Raw genomic sequence first — 21,914 nt, 5'->3', positions numbered from 1 at the left:
CAGTGAATGCTTAAACTGAATAAAAAAAACAAGATAATAATTCAGAGCCCTTTGGAATTTGACTTCCAGGTGGAAGCAACCCGACACTGTCAGTTCTGAGGTTTTGTTTGACCGTATTTCCCCACGCTGGTCAGTGAAGGTCGGTGAAACGTGGAGTCACGATGCCCAGCTACTTTTGTTTCCCTCGTGGTGACACCACTCATCATCGATGATAGACATGGACAGTAATACAACTCAAGTTGCTGGGTTCATAACACAGTGCACTGACCACTGCAACACTGCTCCAATTAAAAGTCAGAATCAGAATATTTTTCATAATCAACGTTGATTATGAATAATATTGGTCGCAAAAGCCTACGTGTTAATCAAAATATTTATTTCTCCTGGAGGAATCCGATGAGCAATGAAGCTCTTTTTCGCAGACGTCCAGTCGGGGCGGGTCAGCAAGTTACAACAAAACAACACAAGAAACGATAAGAGTGCTAAATAATCCTGGTACGCTTGACCACTGAGACAGACACAATGCGAGTGATGGCTACGGTGGAATTATTTAGCTCGTAAGTTGGTCCCAGGCACAGCCCACGTGGCACTCACTTATGGGCCAGGTGCTTGAGGAAGTAGCCCAGGACCTTGAGGGCCTGAACCCGGATGCTCTCGCTCTTGGAGGCCAGCAGCTTGTACACAACCCTAGAGCAGCACGAGGCGGCCCGAAGACAGCACACGCACAGGGCATTGGCAAGAAACGCACGGCAGCTTTCCTTTACAGCGGTCATTTCAGGCAGCTTTGTTCATGGTTGTGGGATAATAGTTTAGTTTCCTCGCCAGCAAAAAGCAAAACACACGAAATAGTTTACACACATCGTCATCACTGAATATTGACACCATGCCTCCCATATAGTAACTCGCGAGGCAACCTGTGGCAGGGGACCCACCAGCGGCAGGTGTCCCTGTGAGGTACAAGGTGAACACAGCAGCAGCAACAGCCAAAAAATGGGAATTAGAATGCCAGGAGGGGCCGATGCTGCGATGCGACTTTCCAATTCAGTAATTTGTGAGAAATGTATCAAAATAGGCAGTCTTGAAGACACATTAGCTCTCGGCAGGTGGATGAATTAAGAGAAAGTAATTTTCCACTTTATACATTCATATATGTTCAACTTCTTTCACACCATACATAGCCAACTGTGCTAATCGGAGGTGAACAACGACCCATGTTGAACAAGCATGGGTCGGTGTTCATGTTTATATCCCGGAACAAGTGGTGGAACTCCACATACCTGCAGTTGGGACGAGTCTATCCACAGCATAGCCACTGCTGACTTCCCACAAAGTGGTACTCTGTTCATACTCTTTGGTTCTTTCGGTAAAGTCACGTAGGTAAAAAATAGAATAATAATCACGACGTTTTGATTGCAACACAAGCAATCATCATCAGGTGTGAAAATCACAGCTAGAAAATGTTTACTAAAATTTTTACTAAAATTTTCTAGCTGTGAATGTTTACTAAAAACTTTACTAAAATTTTTCTAGCTGTGATTTTCACACCTGATGAAGATTGCTTGTGTTGCAATCGAAACTTCTTGATTTAATTTACTTTTATTTATTTTTTATAGCTATATTTTTTTACCTACGTGACTTTACCAAAAGAACCAAAGAGTATGGATCCTTGCAGTCACGAAAACTTCAAATCTAGAATGGAACTACGTTGTTTTGGCCTTTGAAGAATGTAGGGTGGGACACGCAGCCTCCTAACTGTGAGTCACGGCCTTCCAATTCTCACCATTGTGCCACATGACGTAGTTACATATTCAATCCCTGAATAGGGCACACGGACAGCTCTTCATTGTTTTAAGTGTTATTAAAAATACACTAAACGACTCCACGCATTTCAATCAAATCTCTCTAAAAGCTATTGATGGGGGGCGGCGGGGTGTTTGATGGTACTTTACCGAGCTGGTCAGTACAAGTTGGTGAAGGGGTGGTGGTGGTGGGATGGATCGGTTCAGATATCGCTTGCCACTGGTGCTAGCCGTGACTAGCAATCAGATTAAACCCAATAACAGTGACTTCAAAGGGACACTTGCCTACCGGAAATCAACATTTCATGGGGAAAGTTGCAGCGTGTCCTTTGCTTACAACCGATTACAAAACAAGCCGTCACATCACGATGCTGCGAAACATACAAAATACGCTGCACTGCAATATTTCATGGAGGCGCGGGTAGACATCAGTAACGCTGTGATGTGAGCTCATATTTAATGCATTTTTTTGACTCACATGAGTGAATTATCAAAATAAATCCATTGTTATAATTTCACATGTTTAATTTATTCAATATATAATGATTTTACCACCTAAAAATGTTTAACTGAAATAAGACTAATTTGTTTTCATGTAAGATGTGCAAGATCTTTCCGTTTTGGTGAACAAAGTTCTGTTGAGTGCCCTATTTAATATTGCATTTGGGAAAGAATTGTCAGAGACTGATACATTCATGAAAATGTTTATTTCTACAGGCACTTGTGATCATTTTGCTTAGAACCCTTGTAGTAGAACACAAAACAACTTCGAGTGCCATTTCTGGGAACCTTTCTCACCAATATAAAACATTGTTGTTCCATAATGTGCCAAAATACATATTAGGTGAGTTACTCATGGTTTGCTGTATTTAAAAATCAGCTTCACTAAGAGTATATGTATATCTATATATGAACACATTACAAACTAAATATAGCTAGAGCGGTGCTGCCCATCTAAGATCTTGGTCGTTATATAAAATTCAATCACGTAAACTTTATTTTAAACAAATGCAGTTTAAAAGAACATAAAGAAGACACATTACATTTATGGTGACGATTAATCTGTTTTGGTAAATATCCAGTAAGCCCTTGTATTTGTATCACAATCAGGTTTCCTCTTGTTTGTTAATGTTGAAAATGATTGACAAATCCAGGGCTATAACATTTCAGACATCAGTTAGCCTTGTTTTACACTATCGGTCTGATGTATTATAAAACTACAATGACAACTTTGGAAGAAAAATAATCCATTGTAAACTTGACACTATTTTGTAACTTTTGAAGAAAAGAAGGGGTATCATTTTTTTTGTTCATAATACTGTTTCCTTTTAGGAAATGGCATCTTAAAATAACTTCGGTAAAAACAGCGTCTAGACCCATTCCCGCTGTTTTGTTATGGCTTTCCTGTGAACTCACAACAATATATATTAATAACGGTTGACATTTCCCCACAAACACAGCAAAAATCCAACAAAAGGAGATGCAATGCTCCCACTATTTTATATCTACTTTCCAGACAGGCATTTTAAATAGTAGTCATACATTATATAATGAAAATAAGTTATAAATAATAGAAAAACTTCCTGAGAATAAAGCTTTACCTATGTAGGTGTGTGCTTATGTGGTCTGACCCTATGTGTAAGCTATGGAAATACATTAAAACACATTACACTAATGGCATTGATGTTAAGAGTATGTGAACTGGAATTAAGTTGAGCTCATGAGCACGGTTTGCAGGATGACACATTATGTTAAATTACATTAAATTAATTGACAACCCGGTGCATTATGATTGATGGATATGACTTTCAAATGTTTAATTTCATGTCTTCACCTCTCTACCTCTGTATAAAGCTTAGTCGACATTTATTTAGTGCAACATCCCAAAACAGGCTGCCACATTTTGGTCTGATATCCAAAAATGTTTACCTTTCTCCAAAATAAAAGCGAAAAATAAATCGTACCACCTTCGCCAATGACACTGCCTTATATCAGAAAAGTATATATAGTAAACTCATTTATTTTGCAGAGGCCAGTTTTGAGTAATGGCTCTGTTTGAAGAAAGACCATTGTAATCAAACAGTCTACTATAAATACATTTGTTAAGACAGCGATTCCTTTTGACAAAGGTGGCACGTTTTCTATCTTTTAATCTGTAGACAACTGCTAACTCAGTCCCTTGATATGTATATTTTAATCCAAAATATAAACCAAAATAAGGTTTAAAAAATAAGCACAGCACATGCAATCATTAGCCACATGGTCAGTTTAAATGTACAAAGCTGTGTTCAGTTTCAGGCAATTTTCAATGCCCTACATTTGTAGCTGTAAAAGCACTCAGCTATTTGCAACAATCGTTGTTAAAAAACGTTATTCAAACCAGACTCTGATAGCGTTTAAAACATGCTCAACGTTCACTCGAAAGCGTTTTCCCCGTAACGTGACGAAAAAATATCGTTCACAAAAGTAAGCGGGGATGTGCGTTAAGTACCCATTGACCACTTTAATTAAGAGAACTGAAGCGGAGAGAGCATGCGGGTTGTTTCCTCGGGATCTTTGCCAAATATGACCACCGGTAGCACACATGAGTGGCACGGCACGGAGCCACTGCCGGAAAAGAGTTGAACAACACACGGCCAAAAAACCGCCGAGCATGCGTGAGCTGTGTCCATACTCTGCAAGAGAGGAGCCCATACAGTGAGGGCCCAGTCGCAGGGGGAAATGGACGTCAGGAGCGTCGGCATCGACATCGCCGATGCTCAAGAGCACGCTGTAGAGCACATGGCGAGGGGAAGATGACATGAACGCGGGAACCCGCGTGGTGAGCGCAAGGGGAAACCTCCTGGAAATAAGGGCAGCAGTAGCATAACGAAGTGTGGGGGTGTCTTGCACCCCCCCACCACGCTGGTGGCCGAAGCTACGAGTTGGGGCCCCCCTTGACAACCACCATGAGAATTGTTTTTCAACAGCAGTGTAAAAAAACAACAAACTTGTATAAAACGCGGTTTACATACATTTTTATGAAAATGTTTTCATACAGTAGTGGCGGCATTTTGCGAAGACAGAGCGCCCCCAACGGCGTTAAATGTTCGAGACCGTGAACGTAACGATGATGTGATTAGGCAAGAGGTGCGACCGTGCGAGGATGCGAGGCAAATCAAATATTGGGGGGGGTCCCACCTGACCGATTGTCGCAATCCCTTAAGCTGAATAATGTCGTTACTACGCCACTGCTGGGCCGGGTGGCTCCACCGGCTCGGACCTCTGTTGAGGTTGTGAGTTTTTAAAAAAAACTGAGCAGCCACCCACAGCTAAAGCACGCTCTCCAAGTGGAGCGGAGTGTTGCCCCTTCAGCCCACTCGGTGGCGGTTGTACGAAAGACATCGCGATGTTGGATGTGGGTTGTCACAATGTGAATATCTTTCAGTGGTCGGAATATAAATGCTACCCCTCTCTTTTGCCATGCAATGAACACTCTCCCCGGGAGCCATGGCAAAAAAAGGTGCAACACCGTAGTGCAGGGGTCGGCGACCTTTCAAAAAAGAAGTAGAGCCATTTTTGTTTTGTCTTTGACCAAAATAGTTCGAGAGACGCATCATACACAGGGCTAGTTGTACACAAACACACCAGCAGGTAAACAGCAGATGACAAACAAACTCTCACTTGCATAAACAAAATAGGTGATGGAATAAACTGCGTCTATTTAGTTTATCCCCCCCCCTTAGTTATTCTTTAATACAGTTTGACTGTTGTACATTTGTTGTCACAAAGATATTCCATAGTGACCCCCATTCCGTGTCATATTTAGGTGAATTCATATTTAAGATTGAAGGTTGTTTTTTTTTATAGAAACAGCTGCCCACAAGGGGACAGCCAGAGCCAAAGAGCCCCCCCCCCCATGTGGCTCCGGAGCTGTAGGTTGCCGACCCCTGACCCAGTGAATCGAAAACCGACTCGAGATTTCTTCTGAACTAGCTCCTGCAGAAATATATCGCCCAGAAACCATGTGCTGACACGAGGTGATACAACTCCATACTGTGAGACATCTCAGCACAGATGTCCTTGTTTCTGAACGTGATGCCAGGATCATAATTAAAATATAATTCTAATAAGAACATTTAAAAAAAATATCCCGATCTCACACTTTTGATTGTATCTTCGGCAGTAGAAACAAGCTGTCTCAAGAGCCATGGCTGATAACTTAAAATATCAACGACACCACATGGTCCTTCTCTGTCTCGCCCAGGGGTCGGCAGCCAAAATAACAACAAGCGCCATTGTTTTGTTCAACATCGGTAAATAACACTCAACATTGCAAGAGCCGCAATGCACGTGAATACGAGGTGGTGGTCCTCAATAAATGACGCCATGAAGCGGCCCTTGAAAGAGCCGCAGGTCGCCGACCCCCTGGTCCAGCCCAACGGGTGGCTGCTGCACCCAGGGCTTACCGGATGCCGTTGCGCTGGTCGAAGGCTGGGATCATGGAGGCAGGGTGCTCCGACATGAGGGCAACCAGAAGCTGCAGGACATCGTGCAGGTTTTCATCCTGATGACACAAGGACACAACAGTGGCCTGGTTTATAATAGTTAACACCCGCCAGCACTGAATGTGTACAATCAGCACACGGCGGTTAACGTTAACGCGCACAATGGCACAGCGAGCGGTAATAATTATCATTCGGCAACCATAGGTTTTGCCGCCATTCTTACAGCGCAAGGCTAACGGGAAGGCGTTATGTTTCACAGACGAGTATAGTCTACCAGTGAGGTGCGATGTTGCCGTGTGGTTTTACCCCAAATGACCAACTTGCGAGTTGTTCTTAAAAATTCGGACCGTGACGCCGGCACACATGGCCTCCTCTCGTTTGAATAATGTCACGGGATCTTCAACGTCTACCTATTAAGCAGGCGGCGCGTGGCATATGTGGTTAATGCACCCACAGTATTAACCAGAGTGGCCAGTGGGTTTGGACTGCGACCCTCTGCAACAATGTGGCAAGCGCACGCAGCCACTCAGCCATGCCAACGTCCATTGACAGGCCTATGTTAGGCCTCCAGGAATTTGGAACATTCCCTCCAAGGGGTTCCCACTTGCTTGCACAACCAGTGTGCATCTTCTCCAATGCATGCCGTCAATTGTTACCAAAGGATCCTGTTCGTCGTGAAGTGAAAGATATCATATGATAACAGTCAATAAGTAAAAGCCATCAAAATAGAAAAATGAATGTTAAATATGGTGAGGTACACAATATTTACTATCAATCTCAGGCATACATTTATTTAATTCCCATTATAATTTGCACTTTGTTGATGCTCTAGTTTTAGTAAGCAAAGCAATTATTTTTGTAATCTGTAAACAGTAAATTCAGTTTCCATCAACTTATCTGAGACTGGGTTTCTAGTGATGTATGTTGCAGTGATGGAAATGGGCCGGAATCTGTTGGAACGCCGTGGTGGGAGTGAAAAATGGAACCCGACTGCGTTTCGGAAGGAATTAAGAATTCATCTTTTTTTAAATTCACTTGACTCACAGATAGACTCCTAGACTAATAGAGAAACCCACAGACACACATAACCCCACAGACACACTCAGAGACCCACAGACACACACAGAAACCCACACACATGCTCAGAGACCCACATACACACACAGAGGCACACACATGAAGTGATGCTCATCCTCCTCCCCCTTCTCCTCAGATCTAGTGGGGGGCTGGGGGGGGGGGATCATTTATGAGTTCCCCCAGTATTTTCTTCCAATTTCCAGCACTGGTAAGTTGTGAAGCAATGCCTGAATCCTCTACAGTGTGAACTACAGGTGTAAATATTTCATCATCAGAGAGTACAGGATGGGAAACCTGTTTGCATGAGTGCCTGGAATTCTATGATACGATAGATATAGGGATGTACACTCGTACCCCCCCTACCTACCCCGTGCCCCCTGCGGTGGAATGAATCATCACAATTCTGTAAAAAAATCTACGTGGAAAATGTGTTTCTAGTGGCTGCAGATCTCACATGACCCTATTACATACAATACACACAAATAGAAAAATAAGCAATTCTTCTATGCACAATTCAACGCATGCAACGCGAAATTGAATAATACATATTGCTGTTGATGCCATCGATGCATCATCACTTTCCTAGCGGGCACTACAACACATCCCCCGTCTGTTGCTAGACATTCATTCTTAGTAAGCAAACAGTTGAAGCGATTCTCTGTGAAAGTGATGGCAGAGTGGAGGAAGGAGCACTGCCGGTTCCATACAGAACACGCTTAATTCAAACAGAGTGCAGGAGCTTATTTCCTCGGGGGCAGGAGGTGAAGGAGTAGCTAAGAATAGGCTGTAGATGATGGGTAAAGATGCACAGGGAGATCTCAGGTTGTTGTATTACAGAATGAGAAAACAAACCTAGTAAACTTAGACATGTAATGCAATACAACAAAGAGAGTCAGCTAACACAACAGTCAACAGTCTACCTGGTTGAAAATAGGTACATTTCAAAATATCACTGTCCTGGTCACAAAAGCAAAGTTTATGGGGAATAATAGCGATGTTCTGTACTTTTGAGGCATAAGCAATTAGATAATAACACTTACTACCCAGGAACAAAATGATTTTTTTTGTTACACAGTGATCAGTGCAAACATGGACCTTGTTTTGGTGATCCACAAATATGTTTTATTTTGATAAAAGGGCAACACGAGTAAAAAAAGAAAGTGTTTACAAATAAGCCCACGTAAAATAAGTGGAGGCATTTCTATTTTTATCGATATCAGAATTATAGAATTGAAATCTGCTCTCCCAACTTGCCACCCATTTCGATCGGTGAGCTTTACCTGAACTGCAGGGCTGAAAACAATGTCAAATCAAATCAGTGTCTCACCGCTCAACCATGCATGGGGAGGTTTCTATTCGAGCGTATGGCAATACATTCGAGGATCTAAATGCCAGCCAATGTCGAGGTCCACTAGCCACGACGAGAGGGCTTCAGCAAAGACTCAGTGTAGTTTTGCTAGACCTCCTCCTCCGGTGAAGGTGCGCAGACTGCAGTGGTTCACTGTGTGGTCCATAGTTTTGAGATCCATTGGGAGGATATCATCTTCTGCAACACGAATAAGGACCAGTTTCTCCACAGCAAAGCCACTGATGACTTTCCACCAAGTGATACTAATTCTGTTGACCCTGGAATAATGACGGGATGAGTTGACTACCCACTGCTCTTTCCAAAGTATTGGTAAAAACAGTCTTTTAAACATTTTTATATACACACACGTGTTACTGTGTAAATTAATTAATTTGCTTCAAGGAGAGGAAGATTTGTGAGGATGGAATGGGGCTGTGAAAGCTTGAGCAGCATGCAGACACTGTGGTTGGCTTAACCGAGGTCACAGGAGGCGAATGAACATCTCATAAAGCATGATAGCGATGTAACAATGAAGATGCAATTCGTGTGCAATGCAGTGAATGTTTGTGTCTTTGCCCCGGCTGTTTTATAAATTTCCACATGATGGGCCACTATGTTAAGCTATCATTTGTGGCCAGGTCGCTTCTGAAAAGTAAGTTAATACCTCAGTGAGCTTTGCCTGGTATGATGGGGATGGTTTAGTGTCATTTGTTTGTGTTTGAGTGATTTGTTTATCTTTCTTGTACTTTGCACTGCTATCGTGTGTTTGTGTTGCTCGGTGTTGTAACGTTCTTACCCGCCCCAACTGGACATCTGTGAAAAAAGAGCTTAATAGCTCATCGGATTCCTCCAGTCTACATACATTTTCTGATTCTGATTTACAATGACGAGGCGGTGGCGTGACAGCGTGCTTTGCTATTATCTGAAGGTTTCTGTCCAAATTCTGGTCATAGGTTGAATCGGCCGTTCTCGTGGGTTGATCAAACAAGTGCCACTTTGCAAAAAGTAAAATGATGAACGAGGGTCACGGTCCATTAAATACACGCACGAGGAGCAGAGGAGCATGAGGCGGGAGAGAGTCAGAGGAGGGGTAACTAATTATCAAAGGGAGATCAAGCCTTTGCTAGAACCCTGCTCAAGACACAGCCTTCATGGGTCCCCTTGGCTCCTCAACCCGGTTTCCCACGACTACTTAGCCCCCCCCCACCCCCCCAAAATAAAAAGCAACTACGTGCCTGACATTCTCAGACATATATATACAAAGATAAAGACCCCCCCCCCGTACAGCCTGAACATACTGCTGGGGCAAGTGCTGTTAGCGAGCACCTATGAAGGCCGGAATGGTACACTAGGGAGTGGGTGGCCAGTACCACGCCCGACCACCTTTGTCTCCCCAAGTGGCGATGCTTACACACCGCATCAGGTACTCATTTGAGGCTAAGTCGACCTAGGGGAGGCCCAGGACCGGTTTAAATAATCGTCACTGGTGTTGGCCGTGAGCGGGAATTGAACCCGGGTCGTCGGGTTCGTAGCGCAGCGCGCTAACCGTTAATACTACTGCTCGCAACTGATTTATATATACACACACATATGCATGATCACTTTACAGATTCACAAGAAATATTTTACATCATCACTGAAATTAACTAAGCTCCAATCTTGACATCAAAACACAAAAGTGTATTTACGAAATAGAATGGAAAATAACTGCCAGTATCCTCTGCACCTGCGAAAAGCCGAGAACCCTTCAGCTAACAGACGGCTTGGCAAAATGTTTTCCTGGCATTTGAGGGCAAGAATAAGCCTTTCCAAGACATCTGGAGCCTCTCCATCAAACCCTTTCTGGGCGTCAGGCAAGAGTGCCCATCCCTGTTGTTACTGTTAACCCCTCGCAACGCGATAGGGGAAACGTTTAGAGTTGTTTATTTGCAAGTGGAATATATTCATCCTTGCAAAATGTACTTTAATGCGGCTATTATTTTGCTTCTGTACCCAAAATGTGATTTCTTGTTTAAGGACTCAACAGAGGTTATTGTCACAATCGCTCACTTTCATCTTTTTGAATTATCATTTTTATCCAAAGAGTTGGGGCTCTTGACATCCACCTCAGACCTGTAGCATCTTTGCAACCGTCAAACAAAACGCTTTTAAATCAGAGTGAGAAAATTCCTCGAGAAAGAGCTCCCTGCACTATACTATCCTCGTGAAATAGCAAAAACGCACAAAACGAATCACTTTCTTGCCCCAGCGGGAGATCAAAAGTCCCATCTTAACGTAGACAGCCTCCCGCTGGTGTCAATAAATAGGCAACAACGGGTCTTAGACAAATTATGGCAGCTTCTCTGAGACGTAGAGACCTGCAGGATATATCAACAGAGAGGTGGCTCCTGTAATTGTATCTCCACACACCCTGAACGCCGTTCATTAACAGCGGGTTAAATAAGCAACTGTGCCACGCAGCTGCAGGTTTCAAGTCAACAGCTAGGAAGGAGCCAAATGGCCTGTATCATCAGTGTCCCACTGACACTCAACTGCTAATTATGCGGCAGCCTGTGGAGGAAGTAAAGGCCCTCTGCACTGTGGTTAAAGAAGATTACGGACCTTTTTTTTGCATTGGATAATTACAGAAGCTCTGGTGCTCATGTATTTTTAAACTAACAATAAGTTACGCCTTTTGCTCCCAATTTGATCTTAATTTCAGTATGCATATATGTCTAGCGAAGGTAGCGAAGACGTTAGGATGCTTGAGACAAAAAATTACAATGATGGTTATGACTGAAGACGTTAGTGATGGTGATGTGAACACTGCGACTGCAACACCAACCCCCATCCTGTGACGACCCACCAATCCATACCTCCTAAATGCACACTGCCCAAGTTAAACGGTTAAGGCTGAGTTAACCTAGGGTAGGCCCAGACAGGTTCAGAGTGAGACATGAGCACTGAGATGTGACGATGGCCACATCACCATTCTCATTTCGTGTTTCACTCTTAAAATTGCATTTGTCAACAGCAGGTGGCTTAACAGTCGACATTGCGAAACAGAGAACGCCTGTATTTTTTATACCATGGGCCCAGGCATGGGAGCATTGGAAAAAACTATGCATTCCATTTTCTGAGTCATTAACCTATAAGTATCTTATGCAGTTTAGGCATCATTGGAGAGACATGGTGTAGTACTGAAGCACATATGGCTGCCTGAGGCTATGGCCACATGCAGATATATGAAGGAAAAATTAATTTCTATGTCCACTAATATTGGAAAGTGCACATTGGGAGATGATAATAGGGCAATAACAGTCATTGCCATATTTGTTTACACCATAAACAACCTCAACAAGGCAGTTATAGTCACTTTAAATTCATCCCACAATGGAAGAGACCTATTTTCTATGGCTGTCCCATTCATTAACCTCTCCCTGTTAATACACGAGCACCGATGCATGTGACTGCTGCGTGCTGTGAGCGACCATAGAGAGGACCCCTCTTTCTTAAAGTGAACTGAAACTATAAACTAAATATTTTTATTTTACCAGGTAAGGCCCACTGAGCTATATAGCTCTTTTTGGCCACAAATGATAGTTCAGCAAAGTTGCTTATCACGTGGAAATTTTAAGCGGCCAAACACTCTAAATGTGGAGGGAAAAACCTGAGGACCTGGAGAAAAATCCACATGACCACGGCGAGAGAAACATGCAAAATCCAAATATACAGCAGGCGTCAGGGTCAGGATCGGACCCACGACCTCCTGTATATCAGGCGAGGTAGTTAACACCTCGCCATCGTGGTGCCACTAGACTGCTCAGTAGAATGCCAGTATGGGAGTATCACAACGCTGTCGATCCCACTGTCTGACAGAGCCTGTCATTGTCGTCACGTGACTGGCAGTTTACAAGCGCCGAGCAGTGCACCAATCCACCGAGGCCAATGGTTTATTGACTTGCTGCCAATCTGTGGGAAAGTCGCCTTTCAAGTTGTCCACACTGACTCGTGGTGGTGTGTGTCCATGTTTTACATGCATATCCAGCGAGGTAAAATTCGAGGGATATCAAGCAGGTGTTAAATTCACGGTGTGCACAGAGTTTGAGAAACCTTTTCGAGAATGTGTGCGGGGGTCTCCCTCGGGGCATTCCAGTTTCATTTTGCTTTTGCAGAAGTTGTCAAAACCCAGAAAAAAAACTTCTCTTGGTAAATATACTGTAATATTTTATATACGTGAATACATCTTGTGTGACCAATGTGTAGATGTTGTGGCTGCGTTGTGTACCTCTCTGATGTGCTTTAAGGTTGTACTACGCGTCGTCTGCAACGATGTATAACATTTCGCATCACGTTCTGGAAGCACCTTCAAGCGCTGAATACCGAACGCTCAATTAAGGAGTGGAATACACACCCAAATTAGTTCCTAATGAAGCTCCCAGCACGCAGAATGAAACTTCAAACAGCACGCTGACGACACCCGGTACGACCCAAAAGCACATCGGAGGGCTATAATGTGTGCATTAAACATAAACGTATCACACAGAGGCACGAGCAATCCCAGTCAAGGTTGTTGCAGTGTAAGCCTTGGGCAGAGTACACCAACACTCGTGGCAAACGGGTCCCGAGGACACCACCACGTGGGAATTGCAAATCCCATCAGCCAACTCGCCACCATGCTGGCCAGCCATCTTTAACAGGGAAACGTACACAGCTCTAACTGGTCAGTGGGTATCTGTGGTCACTCACGACTCCCAGAATAGAGTCTGACCAAACTTTAGTTCAAACAGCAATTTGAGACGATTGCATGCACTTAGGAGCGACTGTCTAGTAGAAAAAGTCATCACCCATGATGTCACATTCACACAAATGAATGTGCCCCCCCCCTCTTATATTAATTATTAGTTTGTATTTTTTTTGTCATTATGATATAATTTTACTTCATTTGGCTGGGTAACTCCGTGGTTAAGAGAGCTCAGCTCTAAATCGGAAGATTGTAAATTCAAACTGTGGTCAGGGCAGGCGGCATCTTATCATTTATCCTGGGTGGATGAAATTAGTGCCACCTTTACTGCTACTTTCACCATAGGGTTACAATAAAAGAGGACTATGAGCTTTTCAATGCCACACATTCGGGTCCAACACATTTATATGACCATTTTATGCACTCGACAACATATCTTGGTCAGCTGCCAAAGGCAATACATCCGTATTTATTTAAAATTATGTCACATGGAATGGAGTGCAGGAAAAGCAAAGATTCAGGAATTAGGGTTAGCAATGCTTCTGATGTATGGCTAATCTGCCTTGACCCAGTTCTTAGAAAAGCTATCTGTAGCTTAAAACTTTTTTCACAATGTATGCTATTCACACTGTTGCAGTTAGTTCCCACTGAGATAGAGATGCCATATCAAATACCAGTGCAATCATTTTCGGGATGCTTCAATCTCTGTGAAATAATAACCGCGGGCCTTAGACTATCAACTTTCATGGCGTTTCCTTGAAAAGCCAGCCGGTTTGCCGGGCTTGCGCTAGTTTTCTATGATGGGTTTTTCTCCCGTCATTTACAGATTTGAAAGCCAAGAGAGCAGAATTTTCTATCCGTGCCATCAGTCAAGGGCAGAAGTTAACCGTGACTTTACTCGCAAACTCAGAAGCAGATCTGCATAGCGTCTTCGAACATGACCGGCTCATCAGATGGATCTGCCCATTAGGCTGTGTAAAAATGTTATCATGCATAGTTGCATCGCATTTTCGTTTTTGCTATTATTTTAATCGTCGTATATCTTCCTGCTCCAATGTGCATGGGGTTGTGCTCTTGACTAATACTGCTTCTAAGTTAGTGGTGGAAATTCCACATGACTATGGCCAATCTGTGAAAAAAACAGCCATGGTTGACTTCCCACAAAGTGATAAGAATGGACAAAATCAAAACTATTTTGCTAGTCTTGCTAAATTGCCAATCAGGCAAAAGGCTAAAGTGGAATACACATGTAAAACATGTAGTGGTAAACACAGTTTCTAGGTAGAAACCAGAATGGATTGCATATATGTGCCTGTGTGCATGCGTACACACAATTCACGCATACACACATACACATATATAGCATATCGCAAACTGATGCTTCCCGTCATGTCTCTTAATACGTCCCCTTACATTGTTATTCGAGATATCAGAGCGAACATATACTGTTTGATGCTAGATGCAACCAACCTTGCAGCTCTTTCTGCTTGTCTGTTTTTGGCACAAGAAAGTTGAGGGGTCCAGACAAAGAAAAAAAAAGAACACAAAATTAGGAGTCAACATCCCTCCGTGGCAACGGTGGAAATCTGCGAGTGCGTGCAGAGAAGGGACGGCAGGGACCGGAGCGGGGGTGAGGGGTCATGGGGCTCATGGCACCTCGTGCATGGTGAGCAGGTAGTTGAGAATGCTTTGTAGTTCGTCGTCCTTGACTCCCCGATCCTGCGCACGCAGACAATACACACACACACACGTGAATCCTCGGACGCGCGCGTGCACGCACGCACGTTACGCTCCTCGCAAAAGCATTTTTCTCTGTCCTCTTTTGCATGCCCGGCCGAGCCGGTGTGCGCACAAGCACGCTGCATTTCGATGTGACGAGCGAAACGTCTCTTTGCTCCGCTGATCACATCCCGTTGGTGCGTTTTATCACGAGACAGGGATATTTTACGTTCAGAATCCCTGCGTCAAACTGCACGTGCCGTACAACAGGCCTCCAGAAAATGACATGAGAGAACGACTTCGAAATTCGCGTGAGTAGGCTTTTTATCCACAATGGTTGACACCTATTGATGTGCACCACAAAAATGTGTGTTGCATTGCAATAAAAAAAAAATGTTTTTTCACTTTACAGCTGAAATTTGCGAAATTAAGTGACAGGGCACGTTTAATATGATGGAAGTTTATTTTGGTTATTTTCAGTGGCCATTTGTGACCAGCCTGAAACAATCAGATCTGATTTCAGAATTCCGATTGATTCAACCACTTCTGCTAAACCTTTTAACTTGCTCGCATCACTTACACATGCTCTTCCATACTCTGTTAAGGAAGCTAATTTTCAGTAAAACTATAAACACAACGAACACACAAACTAGAATGAAATATTACTACTGCGTTAGAGTGACATTGAAACATATTTGTCTGCAATAACGTGACTGAATGTGCTCTGAAAAAGAACCATTGCCCAAAATGGGACCGAAACGTCACTGAAACGTCACCTGTTTTTTTATTTTAAGGCCAAGAAGAGTTATTGCCGAATGTGTTGACATTATTTTTTTTGTGAACTGTGCCTGTTGTACCACTGCTAACGAAGCAGCATCGCCTCAAATAATGTGTCTGCAATAATGTGATCTTGGAAGTTTTATTTATTTAACACTGTGGACGTTAAGCTTCTTTGGGGCCCTGGTGATGACTGTGGCTATCAGGGGGAAATGTTTTGTTTTGCACTGAAGTGGTGTTTGATTGCCCAGTGCGTGGACTGGCAGTACTGTTTTCCCTTAAGCTAATAGCCTAAAATTAAGAGACAATAAAGATAATACTGCACTGTAAGAAATGTTGACGTGTTCTGAGTTCTGTGAAGCTTTAGATCTCTTTACTCGATATAATGGATATGAAAGATCCTGCAGCGGCGCTCTTCCGTAGCAGAAAATGATGGCCCCGGTTTTTTGTTCACAAATTATATTACAAGTCTTTGTTTTTCTCACTGCAACAAAATACCCCCTACCTGGCTATTTCTCATAAACTTAAGTCTTCTTCTGTAAATGGGGGCTGGACATCCCTGCAAAAGAAATGTTTGCATTTCAGTGGACTATTTCAGCATAGGTATCTCTAAAATGAAAAAAAAAGAAATGTTATGCTGGGTTATTATTTATAATAAAAAATAAAGGCTAAGTTATTTTTTACAGGAATAAAATTACATTTTGATTACATCATTAATAAACAGTCAAACTTTATATCCTAAAACTTATTTCTGGATTTTAATGAGGTCACTGGATGTCAAGAGTTGTTGGCTCAGTAATTTGACATTGTGCTAAAGCCCGACAGAAGTTCATAAATGGGCAACAACAGAAGACCACAAAATCCGTGTTAATCATTATAGACCACAGCTGCAAACGTCCTGCGAGTGAGCACCTTCCAAAGGGACAGCACGACGGACAAGGGCGTGCTGTGGTCAGAACCACAACCGGCCATCTTTGTCTCTCCACTGCTAATGTTTACAAAGCACCATTTGCAGCTCGTCATTTGAGGCTTAAATGACAGAGTGGGAGACTCGGGGCAGGTTCAAATTCCACGTGCAGGGCCAGGAATCGAACCCAGGCCACGGGGTGGATGAGTTCATAGCGCAGTTCGCCAACGATTACAGTTGCTTTCACATGCGCCAATAATTTGTGACGCTTCCGATGAAACGTGTATTTAACCTTGTACACTACTGTCTTGCAGCCGACAGAAGTCAACCAATACTGCCAAATAAGCGAATTAGTTATGGCAAGACTGCTGAGTGGTCATGAAGTTATATAATTCGCTTTTTGAACATCACATAAACTATATATTATAAGGAGTTGATATTAAAGGAATATGTTATACTGTATGTATGTTGAACTTATTTCGCACTCTACGTAGCCAACCGTACTGATTGTGTTGGCTGATTGTGTTGTTTTGAAAATGCATGGTGTTGAATCATAACACTAAATCAAATATAATAATGCAATCCTCAGTTATATGCTAGTTCGCAAAAGAGTGATCGTAACTTATTATTTTGAGAAGTATTATTAAGATTTACAGAAGAAAGCTGGAGACAGCGTGCAGAAAGCGTACATAACACTGCCTTGTAATGCCCACCCATGCTGACAAATGCACACGCATGCATGAGCTCGCAATTAAACTCTCCCCAAAAATTGCTTCCCCTTCCATGGCAGAGTTCACTTCTTAAATGTCAATCTTGTCCAAGCCATTCACCATGGGGAAAAAAAACAACATATTCCAGACAAACAACCAATGCATCCGCTGAACTTTGTTATTTTCAGGAGCTATCCAGCTGGCAGTAATTTTCATAACGCACGAAGAGTGGCACATCTCATGCATACTCGCGAGTCTGAGCAATGCAGTGGAAGAGAATGAAGTTATCCACAGGTCTAGAGTGCAGATTGAAATGCCGGAGGAACATCCAGAAAAGCAGAGATCATACACGGGTAACCCACACAATGCCTGCACTCGCCATTTAACAGACACGTATGCATGTATGTATGTTGAACTTCTTTTGCACCGTACATAGACAACTGAGCTTATCGTGTCCATGAAGCAACAAGAGCCTTTAAGCTGCACCATGCCACTGCTATGGTTTCTTGCAATTTAATCAAAGGCTACGCGTACTGCATCATGCAGTGTGGCTTCTTGCTGTTCCACTCTACGGCATCTGATTTAGCAGGGGAGCATCCTCTGATATCTGACTTAGCAGGTGCCCTCTATGGCATGGGATGTATCAGTGTATAGTTTGTACTAAGACAGAAATTGCCTGCCGCTGTTGATAGAAAAAAAGAATGCCTGCACGTGGTGGGAAAATGAGAGGCAGCGAAAGAGATGTTCAAGTGAAGAAGCCTCTCCGTTCTCAAGCCAGAGTGGGTTGGTGCACATCTTTGTTGGCAGCCCTTAACCGGTGGTGAGCTTTTCACGTTCCTCTGGCTAGCGCGAGCCTCTAGTCAAGGGTAACCTGTGACGACCACTCACAATGTCGTCATGAATTAATAATGGCAGGGGGGGGGGGATCAGCCTTTCCAGTAATGTGGTTTTCCAGCGTGTTGAAAATTATTTTCAGCAAATTTACGTTTTAATTAAATGTAATTATCACTTACCACTTAAATTGCATAAACATGCAATTAATATTAAGTAAATATTTACAATTTACCATCAGTGCAAACATCACCATGGCTTAAATTTAGTCTCTAACAAACACCAGAGTGAGAATTCTGAGGTTCACTCTCTCGTTTTCGGAATATTGATTGTCGCAATAAATTGAGTGCAATGATAAAGAAATATATCTCGTTAAAACCTTAAACACATTTATAAACGAGAGGACGCAAGGTCACCAATAGCAGGCCATGTGATAGACTGGGGCACTCAACGGACACGTGCCCTTGGGCGCCGCATGCCAAACTAAACTATGAATATTTTACCAGGTAAGGCCCACTGCGCTATATAGCTCTTCGTCAGAAGCGACCTGACCAGAAATGACAGCTCAATGAAGTGGCTTGGCGGATAGTACGGTCAGAGTATCCGTTCATCCTGAGGGCCCGATGTACATGTCTTAATTCACCCTCAGGATGAACGGATACTCTGACCGTACTATCCGCCATGCTGTCTCTCCCACCACACAGAAACAGCCACATGAAACTCCGACCAAAACCATCACGTTACCATACATAGCTGGCGTGACCAAAAAGATCTCCAAAATTCTAAACAAACATAAGATCCAAGTCCGATTCAGTACAGTGCATAAAATCCGTGATCTGATTCCATCTGTGAAGGATGTCGTTCCTGAATTACAGTATCCTGGAGTCTACAAATTGAGTTTGCATTTGTGGTGATTGCTACATTGGAGAAACGAAACGTCATGTTTCTGATCGTGTCCGCGAGCACAAGTCAGATCTGAAACACGGCAGAACTGATTCTTCTGCCGTTGCCGATCATTGCTACAACTCGGTGGGCTCTCATGAAATTGTCTTTTCCGAGACCAAGGTTCTCTGCAAAGGTTTGTACACGAAGCCATACAAATATAAAAACAGACATAATTTCAACCGTGATGATGGGTACAAACTTAGTAATCATTGGAAAGATGTTATCAACCACGCAAAAAAGACTTAATTACAATTTTTTGGACCATCTTATCAGACAGGCACTATTTTACTTTACTTTACCGAGTGTTAACATCCCCAGTTATTTTTTAACAGTACTCTCTTCATTGTTCAGCCAGCATTGGTATAAACATGGGCATTTTCGTTATTTTGTCTATCATGTGTATCAGACCTCCCCTCCCCCTCTCTGTCCATTGTGTTGGCGTGTGCAGTAGTTTGTCGCTTGCACACAATCGCTTCCACGCCGTCGCCCACCCTTTTGGCCCCGCCCCCCCTCCCTCCCGATACGTTCCATTCATTGGCTACCATATTCTGATGAGCTCCCCCCTCCCTCTCCTCCCCCCTCAACTCGCTTTTAAGGGATTACATCTTGAATCATTGCCTCACTTGATGCAGCTAATCTGGCTGTGACGGTCCCACCTGATGACGGAGACTTGTGTTGCCTCCGAAACGTCGTGATTTTTGTTTTTATTTTATTTTATTTTCATTAATTTTGATGCTTTACCTACGTGACTTTACGAAAAAACCTAAGAATATGATTCCTTGCAGTCACGAAAGCTTCAAATCTAGAATTAAGAACATGCAAACTCTAAATATACAGGCGGGATCGAACCCACTACACATCCTGCATACCGGGCGAGGTAGTTAACATCTTGCCACCGTAGCGCAAAGTGGTGACAAGATGCCGCATTCGCCTGCGAGCAGCTTCATGAGTGCACCCACGCCGCTTGTGCCGTTGATTTTTTGTTAAGGGGGGGAGGAGCCTCACCGTACATGGATTCAAAAGGCTTTACTGTACTCACTTTATCGATCTCAGAAGGATGATGGGCTAAGGCAACCCCAAACCGGGATTTAAAGTGCCAACTTCCAGAATATGAGGCAAAGTGCACGAGCCAGAGCATCACCTATGCAAGGAGGGAAATGAGGGTTGGATATCTATATATATATAAAAAGGTAAATTTGTGAATGTGTGTCTGTTCGAAATGTTTAGCACACTTCCCAACATGCAACAAACTTGAAATTTGGCATGTGGACAGCTTCCAGACTGTACACAATGCAAAACGTATCAAAATAGACTTTTGTATTTTGGGGAGGGGGGGAGGCGCAATAATGGATATATTTTGCACGGCAAGTGAGCGGTGACATCACATCTGTGATGTCTGTGATGTCACCGCTCACATCTGTGATGTCACCCGCATGCGGCAGCGTCACGCAGTGTGCCCGCTGACGTCACACAGTGTGCCCGCTGACGTCACGCACCCCCTCCCCACCCTCTGCGTAGGCCGTGTATTAATCCAACACAAGAATCCAAGTCTGGGGCGAAGCCGGGTAGTAAAGCTAGATAAAAAAAAATAATCATGGTGTGCATTCGTCATTGCATTTCAAGAAGCTACAATCAACAAATATCAAACAAGAAGATAACGATATATAAAAATCCATTGTAACAACATCTATAATGAGTACAGAGTAGGTATTTTTTTTAATTATGTTAAGGAAGCATTTACTTATTCCTAAAAATCGCTCCCTGGCCAAATTTCACCAATTTAGGTAAGCTTACATGTCAATGCAGGGAAATCAAACGGCGCGCTCACTTTTCCAGGCAGCTGTGGGCTAAATGTAATGAATCACAGCCAACTCAGCTGGCACTTCAGAAGCCCTGGGTTCACAACTTAGCCTGTAAGGAATGTCTAAATAAATCCTCAGATGGCAGCTCCAGTTTGAAGTATTCATGCCAAAGCATTGACTGTGAACAATGGCCACAATGGGACACTGCACAAATGCATTTTGCAAACCTGGCTTTCAGAGCCATGATGATGTAGCGAAGTTGATACTATACTGTATATAAAGAGTGAGAGATGTAAGTTTGGATTAAAATAACGTTACCTATCTATGTTCTACACTTTTAGGTTTAATTTGCTACACAATAACTAATGGCATCTAAAACTTTCGATTTAAAGCTTTCGTGACTGCAGGGATTCATCTTCTTGGTTCTTTCGGTAAAGTCACGTAGAATGGAAATAATAAAATAATTCTCACGACGCTGTCTCCCCGACAGACCTGGTCTTCACCTGAGGACGGCTGCTTGCGTTGTGGCCGAAACGTCGTGAGAATAATTTTATGATGTTTTATTTCATTATTACCATTCTACGTGACTTTACCGAAAGAACCAAGAAGATGCATCTAAAACTGTTTGGTGAAACCTAAAATCTGACATCCAAACTGTAGCAGGGCACTCCTCAGATGTTCAGAATGTCCCCAAAAGATAACCACGCTGCTGATTCTCTACCCTTCTCTGAGTGTAGACTTGAGTCCTCCTTTCTCTCCTCTGTCCCTGCATACTCCATTATAGTTCTT

At 43.1% G+C, this 21,914-nt stretch overlaps 1 protein-coding gene across 1 annotated transcript in view; it reads right to left on the bottom strand.

Annotated features, from left to right (window-relative positions):
* The window catches only part of LOC144937554 (neurobeachin-like), a 525,952-nt gene that overhangs the window by 134,582 nt on the left and 369,456 nt on the right, over nt 1-21,914 (bottom strand). The window contains exons 15-17 of the mRNA XM_078864832.1: nt 15,091-15,153; nt 6,248-6,345; nt 595-687 (exon numbers count right to left, since the gene is read on the bottom strand). Of these exons, the coding sequence (XP_078720958.1) occupies nt 595-687; nt 6,248-6,345; nt 15,091-15,153 (254 nt within the window). The remainder of the gene's footprint in view (nt 1-594; nt 688-6,247; nt 6,346-15,090; nt 15,154-21,914) is intronic.

This window comes from Lampetra fluviatilis, chromosome 19, assembly GCF_964198595.1.
Source record: "Lampetra fluviatilis chromosome 19, kcLamFluv1.1, whole genome shotgun sequence".
Classification (NCBI taxonomy): Eukaryota; Metazoa; Chordata; class Hyperoartia; order Petromyzontiformes; family Petromyzontidae; genus Lampetra; species Lampetra fluviatilis.
The sequence above is the reverse complement of the archived record's forward strand: the minus strand, read 5'-3'. Positions and strand labels throughout refer to the sequence as shown.